The 19606-nt window shown below is 51.9% G+C and overlaps 1 protein-coding gene across 2 annotated transcripts in view; it reads right to left on the bottom strand.

Annotated features, from left to right (window-relative positions):
• LOC127583826 (cartilage intermediate layer protein 1-like) overlaps positions 1-19211 on the bottom strand; it is a 33579-nt gene extending 14368 nt beyond the window's left edge. The window contains exons 1-5 of one of the 2 annotated variants that reach the window (XM_052040192.1): positions 19136-19211; positions 16735-16893; positions 8107-8376; positions 5338-5517; positions 1307-1375 (exon numbers count right to left, since the gene is read on the bottom strand). In XM_052040192.1, the coding sequence (XP_051896152.1) occupies positions 1307-1375; positions 5338-5517; positions 8107-8376; positions 16735-16795 (580 nt within the window). In that variant the 5' untranslated portion in view covers positions 16796-16893; positions 19136-19211. Of the gene's footprint in view, positions 1-1306; positions 1376-5337; positions 5518-8106; positions 8377-16734; positions 16894-18538; positions 18635-19135 lie in introns of those variants that run through there. The other variant, XM_052040193.1, reaches the window with a different exon arrangement.
• Positions 19212-19606: the final 395 nt, after the last annotated feature.

Genomic DNA, 19606 nt, shown 5'->3' on the forward strand with positions numbered 1-19606 from the left:
GTGTGCTCTCCCCGAAGATTGGGCAACTGCTTCACAGAACGTCTGTCGTCAGTCTGCCGCTGTGCCCCTGAGCTCTCTCTCACCGATCGGTTCTCCACTCACTCCCACCCTGACCACTCTGACCTCCTCCACACCTCCCATTAGGTAACGCACCATCTCCTGAATGGACAACACAGCATTCTGCACCCAGCTCCGAGCTCAACAATTCCATACAATCATACTGCAGCATTTGTATTCCAGGTCTCCAGCGATCTCTCCACACTGCTCGGGCCAAAGACTTACACCTGCTTCAGGCTGCCGTGATCCTGAGTGGTGGGACGTGTGTTCGCGGGATTAGCCGCTCTACTGATCATTTATCTCGTTACCTTTATATTGCAATATTAGAGTATGTTTCTTTCTTTAACTTGTCCCATTGCACTTCCTGTGCCCCGACTCACAGCTGATATTTTCCCTGCACCTCGTGAATCATCCCTGCCTTCCCTTCCCCCTCTCTCTGCACCTTAAACCCTGCGGATCTCTGATGAAAGGTGTTTGATCTGAAACTTGAACTTTGTTTCTCGTTCCGCAGAAGCTGTTTAATTTGCTGTGTCCCTTGCATTTACTCTTATTTTGCAATCCAAGGGATTCAGTGACAGAACATTCAGTCTTTATCGAGGATGGGGGTGAAACAAGTCAGTGACTAACACATTGCATTAGAGACCAGTGAGACCTTCATCTCCCTGTCCAATGCTGGGTGTTGTGTAGTGGAATGGAGCCTCTCTGGTTACTGCTCAGGGATATTCAGTTGGGGTGACTACAAGAATCAGGACTGGCCATTGTGGGGGAAATGAGGAGAGGGTCATCGCTCTGGAAAGGACTGGAGTCCGTGTGGAGCACAGAGCTGGATATTGCTGCAGCGGAGGAGTATGGAGGAGGGCACATTTGTAACTCTGGTCTGAGTTGGCACTTTAGATCTTCACCAGAATATTGTTCTGGACTACAGGAAGACGTAAGATGCTCTGGACAGGGAACGTTCCACCCAAAGCTTCCTTGTCGCATTTCAACCAACGGATTTCAAAACTGACAATAAGCATGTGCACAAGGATACGTTTCGTATAGTTCAACGTATAGTTTGGGCAGTTTTCGTGAATCCTTCAGTAAATAGGGAATGACTTGTGTGTCTGGGAAATTCAACCAATTGAACAAAATTCTGGAATACCATAAAACATAACATCTACAACAGTGTTAATTGCAATTTTATTTGACGATGATGTTCCATTGGGAAACAGGCGTTAGTTTGCACAATAAAGAATAAATCAGATATTACCAGCAGTCTGCCGCTGTCCACTGCTCTTCACTGGAACGTTGAGCAGCCTCGGGGAAGTTGAGGGAGTCACTGTGAGCAGAACACAACAAAACCATGAGGCGAGGCCGAGAGAGTCAGCAACGGGCAATGGTGGCAGGTCCGAGGGAGAGGGTGAACAGCGGCCAATGAGGCTGCACAGAGCTGTCTGACCAATGATGATGGGCAGAGGTCAGGACCAATGTGGTTGGGCAGAGGTTGAGTGGGCGATGACCATTGGGCAGATGGCGACCAATGAGGGTCCACAGGGGCTGTTGGCAACAACGATGATGGAAAGGGGTGCAGTGACCAACATCGGCGGCAGAGAACCAATGGGACAACGGGAAGAGCTGACAGCAGTTGGCACTGGAGGGACCGTTGGTAATGGCGAGAGTTTGGAGTGAAACGGATCCCAGCAGACAACAGGTGCCGAGCTGTGATCCACTTTCCCTCTTCTCACTTCTTGCAAGAGTGGCTGAATGCGGGACATCCTAAGGTGGGACGTCCTACCTGTGGAGTCCGTTACACCAACTCACTCCTGAGAGGTGAAGGTCTCAACTTCCTGAGAAATCCAGGGAAGCCACTGAAACAACAGCAGTTGACAACAGTGTTTTATTCTGTGCCTCTGCCGTTCCTTTCAATCCACCTGCAGTCTGTCGTGGGCCGGTTCTCGCCCAGACACTAATCCAGGGTTGACTGTAACTGTTGAATTACTTCTCGTTGGGAATTCCACAAAAAACAACCACAGGCAAAGGTCCTGATACAAGGACGTGAGCATGTGATCCCGGCTGGAGCTGAGAGAGGGTCGCACTGTGGGAGGGGCGGTACTGAGGGAGGGTCTCTGTGGGGGGACGGTGCTGAGGGAGGGTCACACTGTGGGAGGGGCGGTACTGAGGGAGGGTCTCGGTGGGGGGACGGTGCTGAGGGAGGGTCACACTGTGGGAGGGGCGGTACTGAGGGAGGGTCTCTGTGGGGGGACGGTGCTGAGGGAGGGTCGCACTGTGGGAGGGGCGGTACTGAGGGAGGGTCGCACTGTGGGAGGGGCGGTACTGAGGGAGGGTCACACTGTGGGAGGGGCGGTACTGAGGGAGGGTCACACTGTGGGAGGGGCGGTACTGAGGGAGGGTCACACTGTGGGAGGGGCGGTACTGAGGAAGGGTCACACTGTGGGGGGGGGGCGGTACTGAGGGAGGGTCGCACTGTGGGAGGGACGGTACTGAGGGAGGGTCGCACTGTGGGAGGGGCGGTACTGAGGGAGGTTCGCACTGTGGGAGGGGCGGTACTGAGGGAGGTTCGCACTGTGGGGGGGGGGCGGTACTGAGGGAGGGTGGCACTGTGGGAGGGGCGGTACTGAGGGAGGGTCTCTGTGGGGGGACGGTGCTGAGGGAGGGTCGCACTGTGGGAGGGGCGGTACTGAGGGAGGGTCTCTGTGGGGGGACGGTGCTGAGGGAGGGTCACACTGTGGGAGGGGCGGTACTGAGGGAGGGTCTCTGTGGGGGGACGGTACTGAGGGAGGGTCGCACTGTGGGAGGGGCGGTACTGAGGGAGGGTCGCACTGTGGGAGGGGCGGTACTGAGGGAGGGTCACACTGTGGGAGGGGCGGTACTGAGGGAGGGTCGCACTGTGGGAGGGGCGGTACTGAGGAAGGGTCACACTGTGGGGGGGGCGGTACTGAGGGAGGGTGGCACTGTGGGAGGGACGGTACTGAGGGAGGGTCGCACTGTGGGAGGGGCGGTACTGAGGGAGGTTCGCACTGTGGGAGGGGCGGTACTGAGGGAGGGTCGCACTGTGGGAGGGGCGGTACTGAGGGAGGGTCGCACTGTGGGGGGGGCGGTACTCAGGGAGGGTCGCACTGTGGGGGGGCGGTACTGAGGGAGGGTGGCACTGTGGGAGGGGCGGTACTGAGGGAGGGTCGCACTGTGGGAGGGGCGGTACTGAGGGAGGGTTGCACTGTGGGGGGCGGTACTGAGGGAGGGTCGCACTGTGGGGGGCGGTACTGAGGGAGGGTCGCACTGTGGGGGGGCGGTACTGAGGGAGGGTCGCACTGTGGGAGGGGCGAGGGAGTCTGCCCGGTTTCTACCGGGATCTGATGCGGGTGTGGGGCGCGGTGTCGCGCGGTGAGCGCGCGGCCGCTCCCCCTCTGGTCGTGGCGGGTGCCGGGGGGGTCCCGGCTGCGCCGGCGTCGGCCCCACCGGAGTGGCTGGTCGGGCCCAGGGCCCGGCATCTCTCGCAGGAGGTGGCGCGACACAACCTGAGCCGCCTGGCGGACACGCCGACGGTGCCGTTCCGCGAGGCGCCGAGGCGGTCCTTGTACGGGCTGCTCCTGCACACCTTTCACTTCCTCACCCTGGTCTGCCGGCCGGACACGCCGTGGCGGTCCGTCTTGCCGGCGGGCAGCGAGGGCGGTCCCCGGTGGGGGTCTCTCTACGCGGGAGTCCTCCCGCTGTACATCGGGGACCTGGGGTGGAGGGTGTTGCACCGGGCCGTGCCGTGCAACCGATTCTTGAGCCGGTTCACCGACACCCCGGCGGCCTGTCACTTCTGCGGCCGGGAGGAGACGGTGTACCACGCGTACGCGGAGTGCGAGAGGTTGCAGCCCCTCTTCGAGTACCTGCGGGGGCTGCTGCTGAAGTTCTGGTTGCACTTCAGCCCGGCGCTGTTGGTCTACGGGCACCCGGTGCGGCGCGGGGAGGGGCGCGCGGCGGATCTCCTGGTGGGTCTCCTGCTGGGCCTGGCCAAGCTGGCCATCCACGGGACACGTCGGCGGGCGGCCGAGGGTCCCGGCAGGTCGGCCTGCCTGCCTGTCTTCCGCGCTTACGTGCGCGCACGGGTGCGTCTAGAGAGGGAGCACGCGGTTTCCGCGGGCACCCTAGCCGAGTTCCGCGCTCGGTGGGCCCCTCAGGGGATCGCGTGTGTCGTGGACGGTACGGACGCGATTCTTATTTGAAGTGTCGCGTTGACGGGTGTAGCGTCGTGTGTGTTTCGGTAGTATTAGTTTGCATTCTCTACCGTAGTATGTCGTTGCATAGTTTCTTCTTTTCTGTATTAGATGTCGTGTATTGAAACTGGTTGTCTTTTGTAGTGCTTTTAGTGAATAAACGTTTATTAGTAAAAAAAAGGGGCAAGGGGGTGTACTGAGGGAGGGTCACACTGTGGGAGGGACAGTACTGAGGGAGGGTCACACTGTGGGAGGGGCGGTACTGAGGGAGGGTCGCACTGTGGGAGGGGCAGTACTGAGGGAGGGTCACACTGTGGGAGGGGCAGTACTGAGGGAGGGTCACACTGTGGGAGGCACGGTACTGAGGGAGGGTCACACTGTAGGAGGCACGGTACTGAGGGAGGGTCACACTGTGGGAGGGACGGTACTGAGGGAGGGTCACACTGTGGGAGGGGCGGTACTGAGGGAGGGTCACACTGTGGGAGGGACGGTACTGAGGGAGGGTCACACTGTGGGAGGGGCAGTACTGAGGGAATGTCGCACTGTGGGGGGCGGTGGTGAGGGAGGGTCTCACTGTGGGGGGCGGTGGTGAGGGAGGGTCGCACTGTGGGAGGGGCGAGGGGGTGTACTGAGGGAGCGCTGCACTCTGCTGGGTATTTTGTTGGCTACTTTGGTTGATGCTGTGTTCGGGGAAGTCGCAGTAGAAATCCATTATGTCCCTTTAGCAAACCCACATTGGTGGGGGTGGGGGTGGAGGTGGGGGTGGGGTTGGGGGTGAGCTTCACCTTCTCACTTGCATTTGGAAGCCTGACCACTGACCAGAACTATAATGTGAATCCTTCCTCTTTTGTCCAAGGGAATATTGTTGCATTTACTGTGTGACAACCGTCTAACTGCGTGGGAAGCGAGTGATGCAGGGGAGGGGATTAACCTCAGATTAGTTGTTTCATGAAGGAAGAGGTGGCTGGAACCTGGTGATCAGCTTCATAAACCTTTGATCATCTCAGTCCTGGGGGTAACCTCTCATTGTTGTCTCCCCACAGTAAATCCTTGGAGCGTTCCAGCTGTGTGTAGTTACCTGCGCAGGGTGGTCCTGTACACATCCGCCCTTCCTGCAGAGGACCGGGGCAGTCCTCAGGCTGTGCTGCGGAGCAGCTCCGTCTCCGTGACTGCACTCCGGTCTGCTCACAGCCCCCGCTGCAGGGTCCCCACTCTGACCACGAGGACCAGGAACCCACGGCCACGGTCGAACCGGGTCCTGCAGAAACAAACCTGGCTGGTTCTGTGCTGAATTGTCCCAAAACATTGGGTAACATTTCACCCCATTTATCATTTATTTTTATAAAGTTAAGGAGAGAAATGAAAAAAAGAGGCTAGCAAAGGGAAGCAGAGAAGAAGCGGGATGGGGGGGGGGGGGTGGTGGGGATTACTTAAAGTGGGAGAATTCAATGTTCATGCCATTAGGCTGCAAGGTTCCAAGACGGAGAATGAGGTGCTGTCCCTCCTTACCTGTGACCCGTCCCCCGGTGGATCTGCTCTCCCCTCCTCCCCCACACCTACCTATCACCATCTCTTACCTGCATCTACCTATCACCACCCTGCGCCCACCCCGCCTCCCCTCTTTTGTCCACCTATCACTGCTCTGCCTTTCCCTCCTATATATTGGGCTTCCCCTTTTCCTATCTTCGGTCCTGAAGAAAGATCCTGACCCAAAACGTTGACCGCCTGCTTTTCTCCACAGATGCTGCCTGGCCTGCTGAGTTCCTCCAGCATCAGAGTGTTTTTCATGTGGATTTCACATCTGCAGCCCTTGGCTTCTCCAGCAGTAAATGAGGTGCTTGGTGCAGGGTATCCCATGGCAGGAGAACTCGGCCCTGTTTACAGTGCCCTGACCTACATGTACCCACCGTGGGTCCAGCCCCTGACATTACATCACGCAGCAGGGGTTGTGGGTGGCCACATGTCCGGGCATCGGTGACGCTGTGGACATTGTGGAGACCACGTCGAGTGAGCTAGTAACACTGCAAGCAATGGCTGGCAGTAAGCAGGGGGATGAGCGGCCACTGAACGCAGGAGTTCCTTGTGGCCGTTCTCCTCTCAGACAGGACAGCACGCCGCTGGGGAGTGGCCTCCCGGGGCAGGCAGCAACAGCCCAGGTTGTGGCACCACCACTGGCTCCGCAGGGCAGGAGGCAGGGGAGAGGACTGGGAGTCCAGTGATGTGTTGCCTCCCTGGGACCAGGGTCAGGAATGTCTCGGAGTGGCTGCAGGACATTCAGGGTGAGGGTGAACCCTGTACTGGAATTAACATCTCCCTATTACTGTTCTGCAGAGGGGAAGGCTGGGCCCTTGGAGAGCGCAGAGGGGCAGGGTGAGCTGCCTGATCAGACCCCTGAGAGAAGCTGCGAACTGTCCCAGGGGAAAAAGCTGATTTGAAATTCAGAATAAAAGATTGGCCTTGAGTTGGAAGGGAGAAAACAGAAACCTCGGATATCTCCACGGCCTGCCCCTCCCCCTCCCCCTCCCCCTGTCCGCCGGTGCCGTCTGACCGTCCCTCCCCCTGTCCGCCGGTGCCGTCTGACCGTCCCTCTCCCTCTCTGCCGGTGTCACAACACTAAGATGGGAAGAGCGGAGACAGATCCTTAGACTGACCCCTGCTGTGAATTCCACCACTGCCCTCCTGCATCGAATCTCTCCAGTCCCACCAGAATCTTGTAGGTTGCTCCCTTTCTGGGAAGAACATAAAGTTTTTCCTGTATTGTGGAAGGAGCATCTATTGTTCACATTCGGAGTGGTTACTGAGGGATTCCCCTCTTGGATGAAGAAGCAGAATGTTTGGTTTCCCAAACACTCCGGTTCCTCTTCACCGCCCGGGTGGAAAACCAAACGTTTCAGCTTTCTGTCCACACGGTCTGGTTCTGTCACCGTCCGTCTTCACGGACCACCCAGAGAGGGGGTGGGGGAGAGGCAGTGGGGGTGGGGGGTGGCGGTGAGGCATTAGGAGAAAGCCTGATGGGAGAGACCAGGCCTTACATGGGACTGAGGGAACCTTTGAGCATTCTGGGGGACTGAGAAAAGATGAAAGGGGCCATTGTAGGAAGGCAGGTAGCGTGGTGGGAACCGTAGTGGTTCCTTTCTCGCTTCCAAGAAAATTTCAATGTAAAGACATTAGCACGAACAAAACATACTGCCTGTATATCAGTAATGCTGGAAGCTTGTCTGAATCTGGCGATGACAACTTCAGCACTGCTTGTGGATCAGGAGGCAGAAATGTTCCCCATTCCCAAGGCTCACCCTCAGGGCTCAGCTCCTCCCTTCGGATTAGAGAGGGATTGATCCCTCTTGATTCCAGACCTGACCAACTTCCTGCCAGCCTGCTCCACCTGCCCTGGGCAGCAGATCTGTTCGGTCCTAAAGGCACTGTGGCCAAAGCATTTCTCCATCATTTGGGGAAATCCCACCCTCCACTTCTCCCCCAAACCTCCCTCCCCTTCAAAAACCAGCGTTAGCTTCTCCTGGCAACACCCTGGCCCTTAACTCCGTTCTCCTTCAGGCGCTGCCTGGGTGGATGTCGGTGTTCCAGATCTCCAGCCGTTTGCTTTCCATTTGATCTCAGTGAAAACGCTCGTTTATTTCCACCGGGATCTGCCTCACAGATTTACTGTCCATGCCCCTCTCCTGACACATTTACTCTCCATGTCCGACCACAACTTGACTTCCCAAAGAGCATCACCTCACTTGTCTGGATTAAATTCCCTCTGCAGCTGCCTCACTTGATCCAGGTCCCACTAACGATGAACGTAACTGCAGTGATGTCAGTGGGGCCGCTGAGCGAGTTGTGAACTTACCTCTGGGACACCGGAACCTCACGGCGTAATTCGAGCAGTGTTTCCCCGAAGGTTGCTCTGTGTTGAAACACCAGAACCCGTGCTGGGGGCTGAGGTGAAACGTCTCCCCCGTTAGTGTGGCCGGTATACCTTGCGTCGTGCGAGCTTCAACGCCGACCGGTGACGCGCAGAGTTTGTTTGGGTAGTGTCTCTGGATGGCATCAAGTCGCTCGAGGTCTCCACTCCCACCGGGATGGTCGATATTAAACCAAGGTGTCCACTGCCAATGCCCTGAGGGCAGAAATGTGATTGGTTCATCAAAGATCTGACAGAATTCACGGAATTAGCAAATCTCCCTGCCAGGATATTGGTTCCCCTCTTCTACAGGTCACCTCTGCCCCAGAAAAGATCCCAATAATCCAAGAACCTGAATCCTTTTCCCCTGCACCAGCTCCTCAACCACACATTCATTTGGCCTGTCCTTCTACTCCTGGCCTCGCTGGCACGTGGCTCTGGGAGTAATCCGGAGATCACTGCCCTCGAGGTCCGGCTTCTTAACTTCTTTCCAGACTCCCTGAACACATTCTGCAGGACCTCTTCCCTTTTCCAGCCTAAGTGGTTTGTACCAACATGTACAACTAGCTCCGGCTGTTCATCCTCCCCCTTGGGAATGTTCTGCAGCCTCATCAACATATTCTGCAATATCATGGACAATGAGGGATCGGGAACAAGTGCTGGTCCTGACAGCGGCAACCACCTCCCAGAGGTGGCTGATAAAATGACTTATTTCAAAGCCAACTCGAAATTCTAATTGATACCTCTGCGTTGAAGGAATTATTTATTATTTGAAACAGATGTCAGATTTCCGAGGAAACTTGGAATGAAATTTTCAAGTTGGTTAATACTTCATCATTATGTGCCCGTCATCCTCTCCTTCAATTTAAAGTGGTCCATAGAGCTCACTTGTCTAAAGATAAACTATCCCATTTTTATTCTGATATATCTCCTTACTGTGATAAATGCAATAACGGAGAGGCTTCCTTAATTCACATGTTTTGGACTTGTCAGCGTCTTAAAAATATTGGACAGAGGTCTTTCATACTTTTTCTGTACTTTTTAAAAATAAATTTTAAAATTAATCCTTTGACTGCATTATTTGGGATTGTTGGAGAAAAAGATATAATTTTGAAGGCTTCTGATTTACATATTCTGGCTTTTATTTCTCTTATAGCCAGGAGAACAGTATTGCTTAAATGGAAGGAAGCTACTCAGCCTAAGCATGTTCAATGGTTATGGGATGTTATGTCATACTTGAATCTGGAGAAGATTCATTGTTCCGTTTTTGAACCTAACCTAGACTTTTAAACCCTGTGGGGACCCTTTTGGAATTATTTTCAAAATCTCTGATTTGGGGACTAAAATGCAGATATTGGCTGACACAGTTACGTTTTTTAAGGTTTTTCCTTGCTGTTTCTTCTATCTAACAGCTTTGGGTTTTGGTAGTGGGGGGAGATTTTTTTTTGTAATAAAATATTTCAATTTTTTCTTTCCTTATTACCTAACTACTATATGTGATTATTGATTTAGAGTATTGTAATCCTAAGTATGCCTTAATATAATGTATTCAGTAGTATTTTTACTTTCTTTTTTGATGCATGTACTCTGTATTTTTTTCATGGATTCAATAAAAATATTGTAAAGGAAGAAAGAAACAACACAACAAAACACAACAAACAACACTGAAGGAATATGGAGACAAAGTTATCGGAGGGATTTTTCAAAGGACTGATCATTGCTCAGGTGGGTGAACCATCATACTGTTCACAAGGGGAGATTATTAAAAAAAGACACGTTATGAAGACCAAAACGATAGGATTTAGTGGTCTCTGACAGTCAATGATCAGCACCACATTTACTGCTGGGAAATAAATGATGTTGTTACCTCTTTTAATTATCATTTAATAATTTAAACAAGAAAGTAAAGCAAACTTCACAACTGAAGCAACCAGTTTCCAACCAGATACCCAAGTGACTAGTCAGCAGAAAGGCTGTTTATTTAAAATTGTGTGACCTCACGATTAGTCTGAAACTTAGATCTGTTTCACAATGAGTGCTTCTATCTTAAAATCTACAAAAAGAGAGAGAAACTGGGTGGTGAGGATATTTTTTTCTGCATCAAGAACAACATTGCAACATAAGATTCACTGCTTTATTCTGCCAGCCTAATAGTTCCTGATTTTTGTAGATAAGACATTTGTTGGTTTCCAGTTGGTTTTAAAATAAATCATTTCTACAACTTAAACCATCGCAGGTCCCAGGTTTTGAGAAAAGTTGTGGGAGAACTGATCCCAGCTGATCCCAGCTGATCCCAGCTGGGGTCCGTGTGGGATTCTGTTATGAAGTTGTTTTTATGTTGTTTTTCTTTAAATGGGCCAAAATGGTCAGAAGTGTTGATAATATTGAAGGCCAGAAACCATTTCCCTGAACTATATAAACTGTGAAAACGACATCCAATCTTCTTGCCTCCTTCAGTTAAGTAGTTGCACAGATGCCGTTCACAATGCCAGGTTCCACCAAGTACTTCAAGTCCAGAAAGGCAAAACATCTTTCACAAGCAACTCTAAAATGCTTATCTCAGCAAAACAAAACCTGCAATCAATAAATGCCTCTAGACTTTAAGAAATAAATGTTCTGGATGTTTCACGTTGAACACATCTGTGAAATAAATCCACTACAACCCACTCACAGACACACTCAGAACACACAATCCCCAAATACAAGTTAACTTCCCAGAACTGAAGGTTCCCAGAGGAAGTACCAACAATCTGTCTGGAATAGTATTTAAAAGGATGGTTTGTCTGAATGTTTAGTTGCTCAAGGGTTTGCAAGAGCTACCTAAGACCTGTCATCGTTCCTGATAAATTACACACCACATTACTAATTGATAAAACAGATTTCTTGTTCAGCTTCACTGAAGATTTCTGCTGTTAGGAGATAAAATTTCTAAAGCTTTGGTCTGTCAGATTTCTCAAGGGGGATTGAAATCTTTTTAGTAAATCTGGGAAGAATTTCTGTAGCCCTCTGGAAATTAATATCATCCCAGACAAATGAACAAAAGCACAAGGCTTGAAGTGAGCGACAGATGAAGGAATAGATAACAGCTTCCTATTCCTTCATCTGTCGCTCACCAGTTGCTTCCATGTCCTTTGCCGAGCCTCACCACCTCACCCAGTAAAGTCCTCTCACTTGGTGCCACCCCACCTGCCCATTGTTTATGCTCAGTGCAGTGAAACAGTGACCAAAGCTACATCACCTGCCACACAGGTAAACAATCTATGTGCTCCCCTTCCCCTGCTGTTAGCTGCAATCTGTGCCCTCTCCTACCCCTTACCCTAAACCTACGGCCTCAAGCTTTAGACATGCATGGGTTCAACACTCAGAGCTTGAACTGGGATGTGGTCGGGATGTACTAACGTGTGCGAGGCTAGAATCAACACACTCAACAGAGCCAGGAACTAACCATGCACCATAACACTGTCAGAAATAAAGCAGGAAGGGCCTAGTCAGTCCCTCTTCCCTGCTCTACCTCAGCACCACTTCCCTGCACTAACCCATCTCCCTCGATTCCCTTAGTATCAAGATCCTATCGATCTCGGCCTTGGATGCAGTCAGTGACTGACCCTTCACAGCGTCTGGATTCCAGAGATCCATCACCTCTGGGTGAAGGGATTTCTTCCCATTCCTGCCTTTATTCTCAATCCCATTTCTCCCAATCACTTACTCAAAGATTCCAATTCCCAGTTCCTTGTTATCCAGCCACTCCTGGAGCCTGTCGTCACATATGACATTTGCCCATTTCAATGAATTTAGCTCTCATCCTGGACAGCACAGACCCAGTCTCCTCAGTCCTTCCTCATACAACAGACCCAGCACCCCTGGAATCTCTCTGCCCAACCTCACCGCTCCTGTTACAAGTAAGCAGACCATGGGTGTGATCAGGGCTCTAGATAACTGGGACAAGACCTCTCCCCTTGCAACTAAATCTTCTTGGACTAAAGGCCAACATAACCTTTTGTGTTCCTAATCACTTGCTGTATCTGCATGTTAATTTTCACAGCTTCAGATAACGGGATACCGAGGTCCCACTAAACACCAATTCCTTTCAGTCTCTTACCATTTAAAGCAATACTGAAGCAAGTGACATCACATTTTTGCACATTATTTTCCACTGCCATATCTTCACCCACGCACTTAGATGGCCCAAAGCCTCACTGCATCCTCCTGGCTGCCCACACCACGGACTAATGTTGTATCATCAGCAAACTTGGGTACACTACACCTGCTCCCCATTCCAGCTCAGTGATGTAGATTGTGAGCAGACAGAGCACACCATCCTATCGGTCCCAGCTTCCAAAACTCTGTTTTCTCAATCCTCAGCCCACACCAGGTAACACCACCCAGTAATGTGCATCTAATGCTGTTTAATAATATCTCAAGTCGCACTTTATCCAAGATCTTCAAAGAGTCCAAATATACCATATCAACTGGGTCACCCTTATCGACCCTGCTAGTTGCAACATCAATAAATCCCAACAGAACCATCACACATGAATGCATATTCATCAGTCTATGCAGACTCAGCACAATCTGAGCATCATTTTCTTAGTGCTCTGTTACTCTTCCAGAATAATAGTTCCAACAAGTTCTCTGGTGCTGACATCAGACTAACCCGTCTATACTTCCCAGTTGTCTCTCTCTCGCTGTCCTTTCTTCTTCAATATTTTTATTAATTCCACAAAGAAAATACAGAGTACATGAATCAAAAAGGAGATAAACTGCTACTGAATACATGGTGTTAAATCATACTTGAAATCACAATGCCCTATATTAGTAATCAAAAATGATAATTAATTAATAACGAATAGATTGGAATAATTTTATTATAAAAAAATCTAAACCCACTACCAAGATCAGTCCTTTCTTAGATGGCTGACTTACATTTACCACCTTCCAATCTGTTCTGGAATCTGTGGATTTGGGGAGCTGACAACCAGTGCATCCACCATCTCCATGTTTGGTCCTCTTTTGCCAAATTCTGAAATGTTCTCAGTCCTCAAGTTTTCCATCCTGATGCCAGGATTAAGTTCCGCACTGTGGCTACTGCGTGCCAGTGGTGGAGGGGGTGAAGCTTTAGGCCGGTGGACGGGGTGCCAGTCAAGTGGTTGCATTGTTTGTGGAAGGTGAATTCTTGCACCAAATGGAACGGGATTAATTAGCACTTTGATGCGAAGTGATCTATCTGGGGAGGAGTGGTTCTGATGTGATGGAATTACACATTCAATTAGAGGGCAAAGTTCTAAGTCTAAAACATACACTTAAATAAAGGCAATTTAACTATGAGAGGCAAGTGAAATAAAGTGGATTGGGAAATTAAATCAAAAGGTATGACAGTAAACAGTGGTGAACATCAAAGGAATGTTTCTTAATGGAATATATATTCATTGAGAATTGAGAAATAAAGACCACAGGAATTGAGATCCATCCATGGCTAACTTAGACTTTAAGGATGGTTTTAAGTTGAAAGAAAGGGTTTATAAAGTTGCAAAGAAATGTAGTGGTTTGAGGATTGTGAGAATTTTAGAAACTGGCAAAACTGGTGTGGAGGCTCCAATGCGCAGGATCGCAAGAGGCTGCAGAGGGTTGTAGACTCAGCCAGCTCCATCACGGGCACAACCCTCCCCAACATTGAGGACATCTATAAGAGGGGGCACCTCAAGAAGGTGGCATCCATGACTAAGGACCCTCACCACCTGGGACATGCCCTCTTCATGTTACTACCATCAGGGAGGAAGTACAGGAGACTGAAGACCCACACTCAATGATTCAGGAACAGCTTCTTCCCCTCTGCCGTCAGATTTCTGAACGATCCTTGAACACTACCTCATTATTCCTTTTTCTTCCCCCTGCACTATTTTATTTATTTATTCATTCATTCATTTATTTATTTATTTTAATTTATAGTAATTTCATATCTTTGCACTGTACTGCTGCCACAACACAACAAATTTCATGACCTGCAATTCAGTGATAATAAACCCAATCCCGACTCAACTTTTACAAGTTCCTTAAAAGGAGAGTAACACGAATAAAGATTAACCGTGTGAAAGTTGAGATGAGGGAGTGGACGTGGGGAACAGGAAACAAACACTTGGTATCTGTTTTCACAAGAGATCACCTTGAAAGGTGTAACAGTAGTCAGTAAATAAAAGGCAAAAGAGCGTCACAAAAGTTCGGGATAAACAATGTGACAAAGGGCAGATGAAACTTCTGGACCTGATGCCTGGACCCAGCTTCTGAAAGAGATAACTGCAGAAATAGTGGATCCATTGGTTGTGATCTTCCAAAATTCCCTGGATCCTGAAAGATCTCAATCAATTGGAAAACTGCAGATGTAACTGAAGGGAGGAGAGGATAAAGCAGGGAAAAGGCAGGACAGACCACCTCGTCACACGTCGAGGAGATGCCAGAGCTCTTTCTCCCCGTGTCTACGTGGGTTTCCTCCGGGTGCTCCGGTTTCCTCCCACATTCCAAAGGCGTACGGGTTGGGAAGTTGTGGGCGTGCTATGTTGGCACTGGAAGCGTGGCGACACTTGCAGGCTGCCCCCAGAACACTCTACGCAAAAGGCGTATTTTACTGTGTGTTTCAATGTACATGTGACTAATAAAGAAATCTTATCTTACAACAGAAAGTTCCAAGTGTGGTTAGACAGAGTTAACATAGTTTTACAAAAGGGAGCAGGTGTTTAACAACTATACTGGTTCTTTCAGGGTGTAAGACAGAGGGTTGATTAAGTGGAGCCATGGATCTGCACAGATCTCCAAGGCACAGAGCAGATGCCACATTAGAGGACGTGGGCCTTGGCAATCAGCATGGACGAGGATTAGTGAACCAACAGAGGGTCTTGTAAAGTCAGCAAGCTCCATGGGTTATGTCAGAGATCAGTGCTGGGACCTCAATTTCTCACAGACTGTTTTAAGAACTTAGATGACCTTATAGAGATGTATAAAATAATGAGGGGCTTAGATAGGGTTTTTTAAAATTAAAATAACTACCTTTTACGTAAATTCTGGGTCAAATGGACAGGAAGAGTGTCAATGGTGCAATTTTTTAATCCTGGGAGTGGGTGCCTTAGTCTTGAACTCTCGAGTCTTTGCCACTTGATGAGATCTTGACTGATCTGATCTCTCAGAGGAGATTTACAAGAATGTTGCCGGGACTCGAGGGACTTAGTTATGGAGACAGGTTGAGAAGGTTGGGACTTTTTCCATTGGAGTGGAGAATAAGGGTTGATCTTATAGAGGTGCATAATATTATGAGGGGCAGAGATAGGGTGAATGCACACAGCCTGTTTCCCAGGGTTGGGAATCAAGAACTGGAGGCCATAGGCTTAAGGTGAGGGGGGAGAGATTTAATAGGAATCTTTGGGGCAACTTCACCCAGAGTGGTCAGTACATGGAACGAGCTGCCAGAGGAAGTGGGTGAGGCAGGTACATTAACAACATTTAAGATTCTTGGACAGGTACATGGATAGGAGAGGTTCAGAGGGATGGCGACCAAACGCGGTCTAATGGGACCAGCTTAGACGGGAATCTTGGTCAGCATAGACCAGTTGGGCCAAAGGGCCTGCTTCTGTGCTGTGTGGCTTTATGAAAGGGAATCAAAAACTAGAGGCACAGGTTTAAGATGAGAGGGAGAAGATTTAAAAGGGACCTGAGGGGCAACTTTTTCACACAGAGGGTGGTGGGAACATGGAACGAGCTGCCAGAAGAAGTGGTAGAGGCCGGTACAATTACAGTGTTTAAAAGACACTTGGACAGGTACATGGATAGGAAAGGGTTAAAGGGATATGGGCCAAATGCGGGCAAATGGGACGGGCTCAGGAAGGCACTGTGGTCAGCATGGATGGGTTGGGCCGAAGGGCCTGGATCTGTGCTGTGTGACTCTATGAAGGGTTCAAGTTTATTTCCGAGTTTGTTGGATAGTGAGAAAGCAAGTTGTGAGGACACGAAGGAGGCCCACCGTGAGCACCCTGGGCAGTTTTGGTCACTATATATGGAAGGAAACTCTGGACTGCGAAGTGAAGCAACAAACGTTCCTTAGGTTGGTTCGTTGGAGAGCAAGTTCACTTGCGGGGTATCTAGAACTGGGGCATCGTTTCAGGTTGACAACTGCTTACTTACGGCAGAGAGGAAGAGAATTTCCTCACCCAGAGGGCAGTGGATCTTTGGAAGCATCTACCCCAGGGACCAGTGGATCCTGAGTCACTGAGTGCAGTCAGGACTGAGACAGTGAAAGGTTTGGAGAACAGGGTTCATGGCTTTGGGCAGGAGAGTGACAGCGAATGGAGTAACTGTGATCCTGTTGAGTGGCTGGGGACCCGCGACCAACTCCTTCTCCTGATTTTCATGTTCTTGAAATCCTAAAGATACTAGGATCTTAAGATTCTAAACTTAACATGCTTAAATGTGAGGTAGGTCTTCACATAACAGATCATTGTCGAATTCAGTCCAAGGACTTCAGAACAGCATAAAATAGAACTACATTTTCTTCAAACCCAAAGAGCAGAAGAGGACCAGTTCGATACCCACCTTGTGATGAACCACAGACCATCCCAAACAGCAGGAGGGTCACAGCCCAGTTTACGTCCATCTCTTTACCTCTGTTCCAACAACTGGGATGTGGTTTGTCGACTGTGGGTCTTCAGGCATCAACACCTGATCTCACTTAATGTCATTGGGAGCAGATCCCTAAATATCAAACACAAATCTGAGAAACTGACAATGGAAACAAGAAATAATCCGCAAGTCAGAACTAACTGCGGAGGGAAAGAGGGAGAGAGGGAGAAGGAGGGAGAGAGAGAGAGAGAGAAGGTGAGAGGGAAGGTGGGAGAGAGAGAGGGAAGGTGGGGGAGAGAGAGGGGGAAGGTGGGAGAGAGAGAGGGGGAAGGTGGGGGAGAGAGAGGGGGAAGGTGGGGACAGAGAGGGACAGACATGTGGGGGTGGGAGGGATCTGTGGTGAAGGCAGTGCATTGAGTGGGAAGCTGTCCTCAGCACAAGTGCAGCGTTGGGGAAATGAACGAGGAGATGGGAAGACGGTCAGAGTAGCTGGGAGTAGGGTAGGTTGGTGCAGGGAATGTGGTCAGGGAACGTATGCGGACTGGGCGGGAGATCCAGACACTGACAATGGATGAATCCAAACCATCCCTGGTTAAGGCCAGCCCTTTGAATTTTATTCATTACAGGACAGAGAGGGGGCCAATTATCCCACCATGTCCATACCTGGCAAACAAGGTTCTACCTGCAGGTTTAATGGTTCAGTGCCTGAGGGAGAAGTGGTTCCACTTTTTCTTGTACTTTGTTATGACCAGGGAGGAGGCCATTCGGCCGATCAAGTCTCTGCCAGCTCTCAGAGTGATCCCATCAATCCCATTCCCTCGTGACCCTTCTCTCTCACATACCTACCAATTCCCCCCTGCTTATGCTGCCACCGACTACCGGGGGCAATTCACCCAGCCGCATGCCTCTGGGATGTGGGAGGAAACCGCAGTCACAGGGAGAAGGTCCCACACGGACAGCGCCGGAGACGTGGTGGAATCCTGGTCTCTGGAGCACTTCCCACACTGGACGGCCAGGCAGTGCGAGGCCGGTGCTGGTGGGGTTAAGCGAAGCCACAGACGGGTCATGCCTTCTACATTAAAACCTTTGGGAGTTCCGGCGTGTCCCTGTGGACTGGGAAATGTTGGTGATCCGAAGGCCTGGGGGGGGGGGGGGGGAGGGAGGTGTTGGGGGGGGGTGTGAGGCCCTGGGGGAGGGAGGTGATGGGGGGGAGGTGTTGGAGGGGGGTGAGGCCCTGGGGGAGGGAAGTGTTGGGGGGGAGGTGTTGGGTGGGGGGGGGGGGTGAGGCCCTGGGGGAGGGAGGTGTTGGGGGGGGAGGTGTTGGGGGGGAGGCCCTGGGGGAGGGAGGTGATGGGGGGGAGGTGTTGGGGGGGTGAGGCCCTGGGGGAGGGAAGTGTTGGGGGGGAGGTGTTGGGGGGTGAGGCCCTGGGGGAGGGAGGTGTTGGGGGGGAGGTGTTGGGGGGGGTGAGGCCCTGGGGGAGGGAGGTGTTGGGGGAGGGAGGTGTTGGGAGGGGGAGGTGTTGGGGGGGTGAGGCCCTGGGGGAGGGAGGTGTTGGGGGGGAGGTGTTGGGGGGGTGAGGCCCTGGGGGAGGGAGGTGTTGGGGGGGGAGGTGTTGGGGGGGGGGGAGGTTGTGGTAGGGCGAGGGGTCTACGGCCGCAGGGCGGAGGGGATGGGCTCGAGGTCGGTGAATCAGTGGTGGACTCGGGATTTAGTGCGACCCAACTCCTCGCCTCATCTCCCCCTTCCAGCAGCCCCCCTCACCCTCGCCTCTCCTACCCGTGACCTTTGCTCCCGATTTGGGTCGTCGGTGGATTTTGATCAGGACCAACAGCTGGAAGCCAGCGTCCTGTTGGTGGAGCGGGCGCAGCGGACACCTCCGCCCTCCCCCGTCCATGTGGAACCGTGACCCAGATCCACCTTCCACCGTTCGCAGCCTCTGTCCCAGCCTGTGGCCGGTTACCCGTGTCCCGTCACCTCCTCCCTCAGCTTCACCAGGAGATGGGACAGAATTAAACCCAGCAGCGTGCCTGCCGTGCCCTCCCTCTTGGTCCCTCCCCACCCCATCCTCTCCCACCGGAGCCCAGCGCCACCGGTCGGAACACCACACGGACCTCAGTGACCCAGTTACACCGACCCCACTATCCCGGACAATTACCCCGCCAACCACAGCGGCGGGGTCGGGACCGAACCCGGCTCCCTGGATCTGGGCGGCGGCGTTTCGTCTGATCCCCGGCGGGGAGCTCGGGTCCACGGCCGCGGTGAGGGAACCGTCGCCTCCCCCTGGATCAGTCATTCCTCAAACTTCAGAGAAACATCATCACCGACTGTGCCCCGGGCCCCGACCCCGTCTCCACTACCGAACCGCTCACTCACCTCGTCTCCGCCACCGAAGTCCGACAACAGCAGCCCCGGAGGTGAAGCCGCCGCTGATGTGAGGGACTGCGGCCAGACTGCTCCGGGAGCCGTTGGCTCGCTGTTATATATGGTAAACCTGGCGCGGGGCAGCTCTTTGATCAGACACTGAGTCCCTGCCAACAGCTGTGGGAGGCAGCAACATCAGTGGCAGGTAGCAGACACAGACAGGCCCACTGACCGACCCCCTGACCGACTGACCGACCTACTGTGACCCACAGACCGACCCAGTGACCCACTGACCGACCCCCTGACCGAACCCCTGACCCACTGACTGACCCCCAACCCACTGACCAGCCCCCTGACCAACCCACAGACCCACTTACTGACCCCCAACCCACTGACTGAACGCCTGACTGACTGACCGACCTACTGACTGACCCACAGACCCACTGACTGACACCCTGACCGAACCCCTGACCCACTGACCGA

Source organism: Pristis pectinata, chromosome 28, assembly GCF_009764475.1.
Source record: "Pristis pectinata isolate sPriPec2 chromosome 28, sPriPec2.1.pri, whole genome shotgun sequence".
NCBI lineage: Eukaryota > Metazoa > Chordata > Chondrichthyes > Rhinopristiformes > Pristidae > Pristis > Pristis pectinata.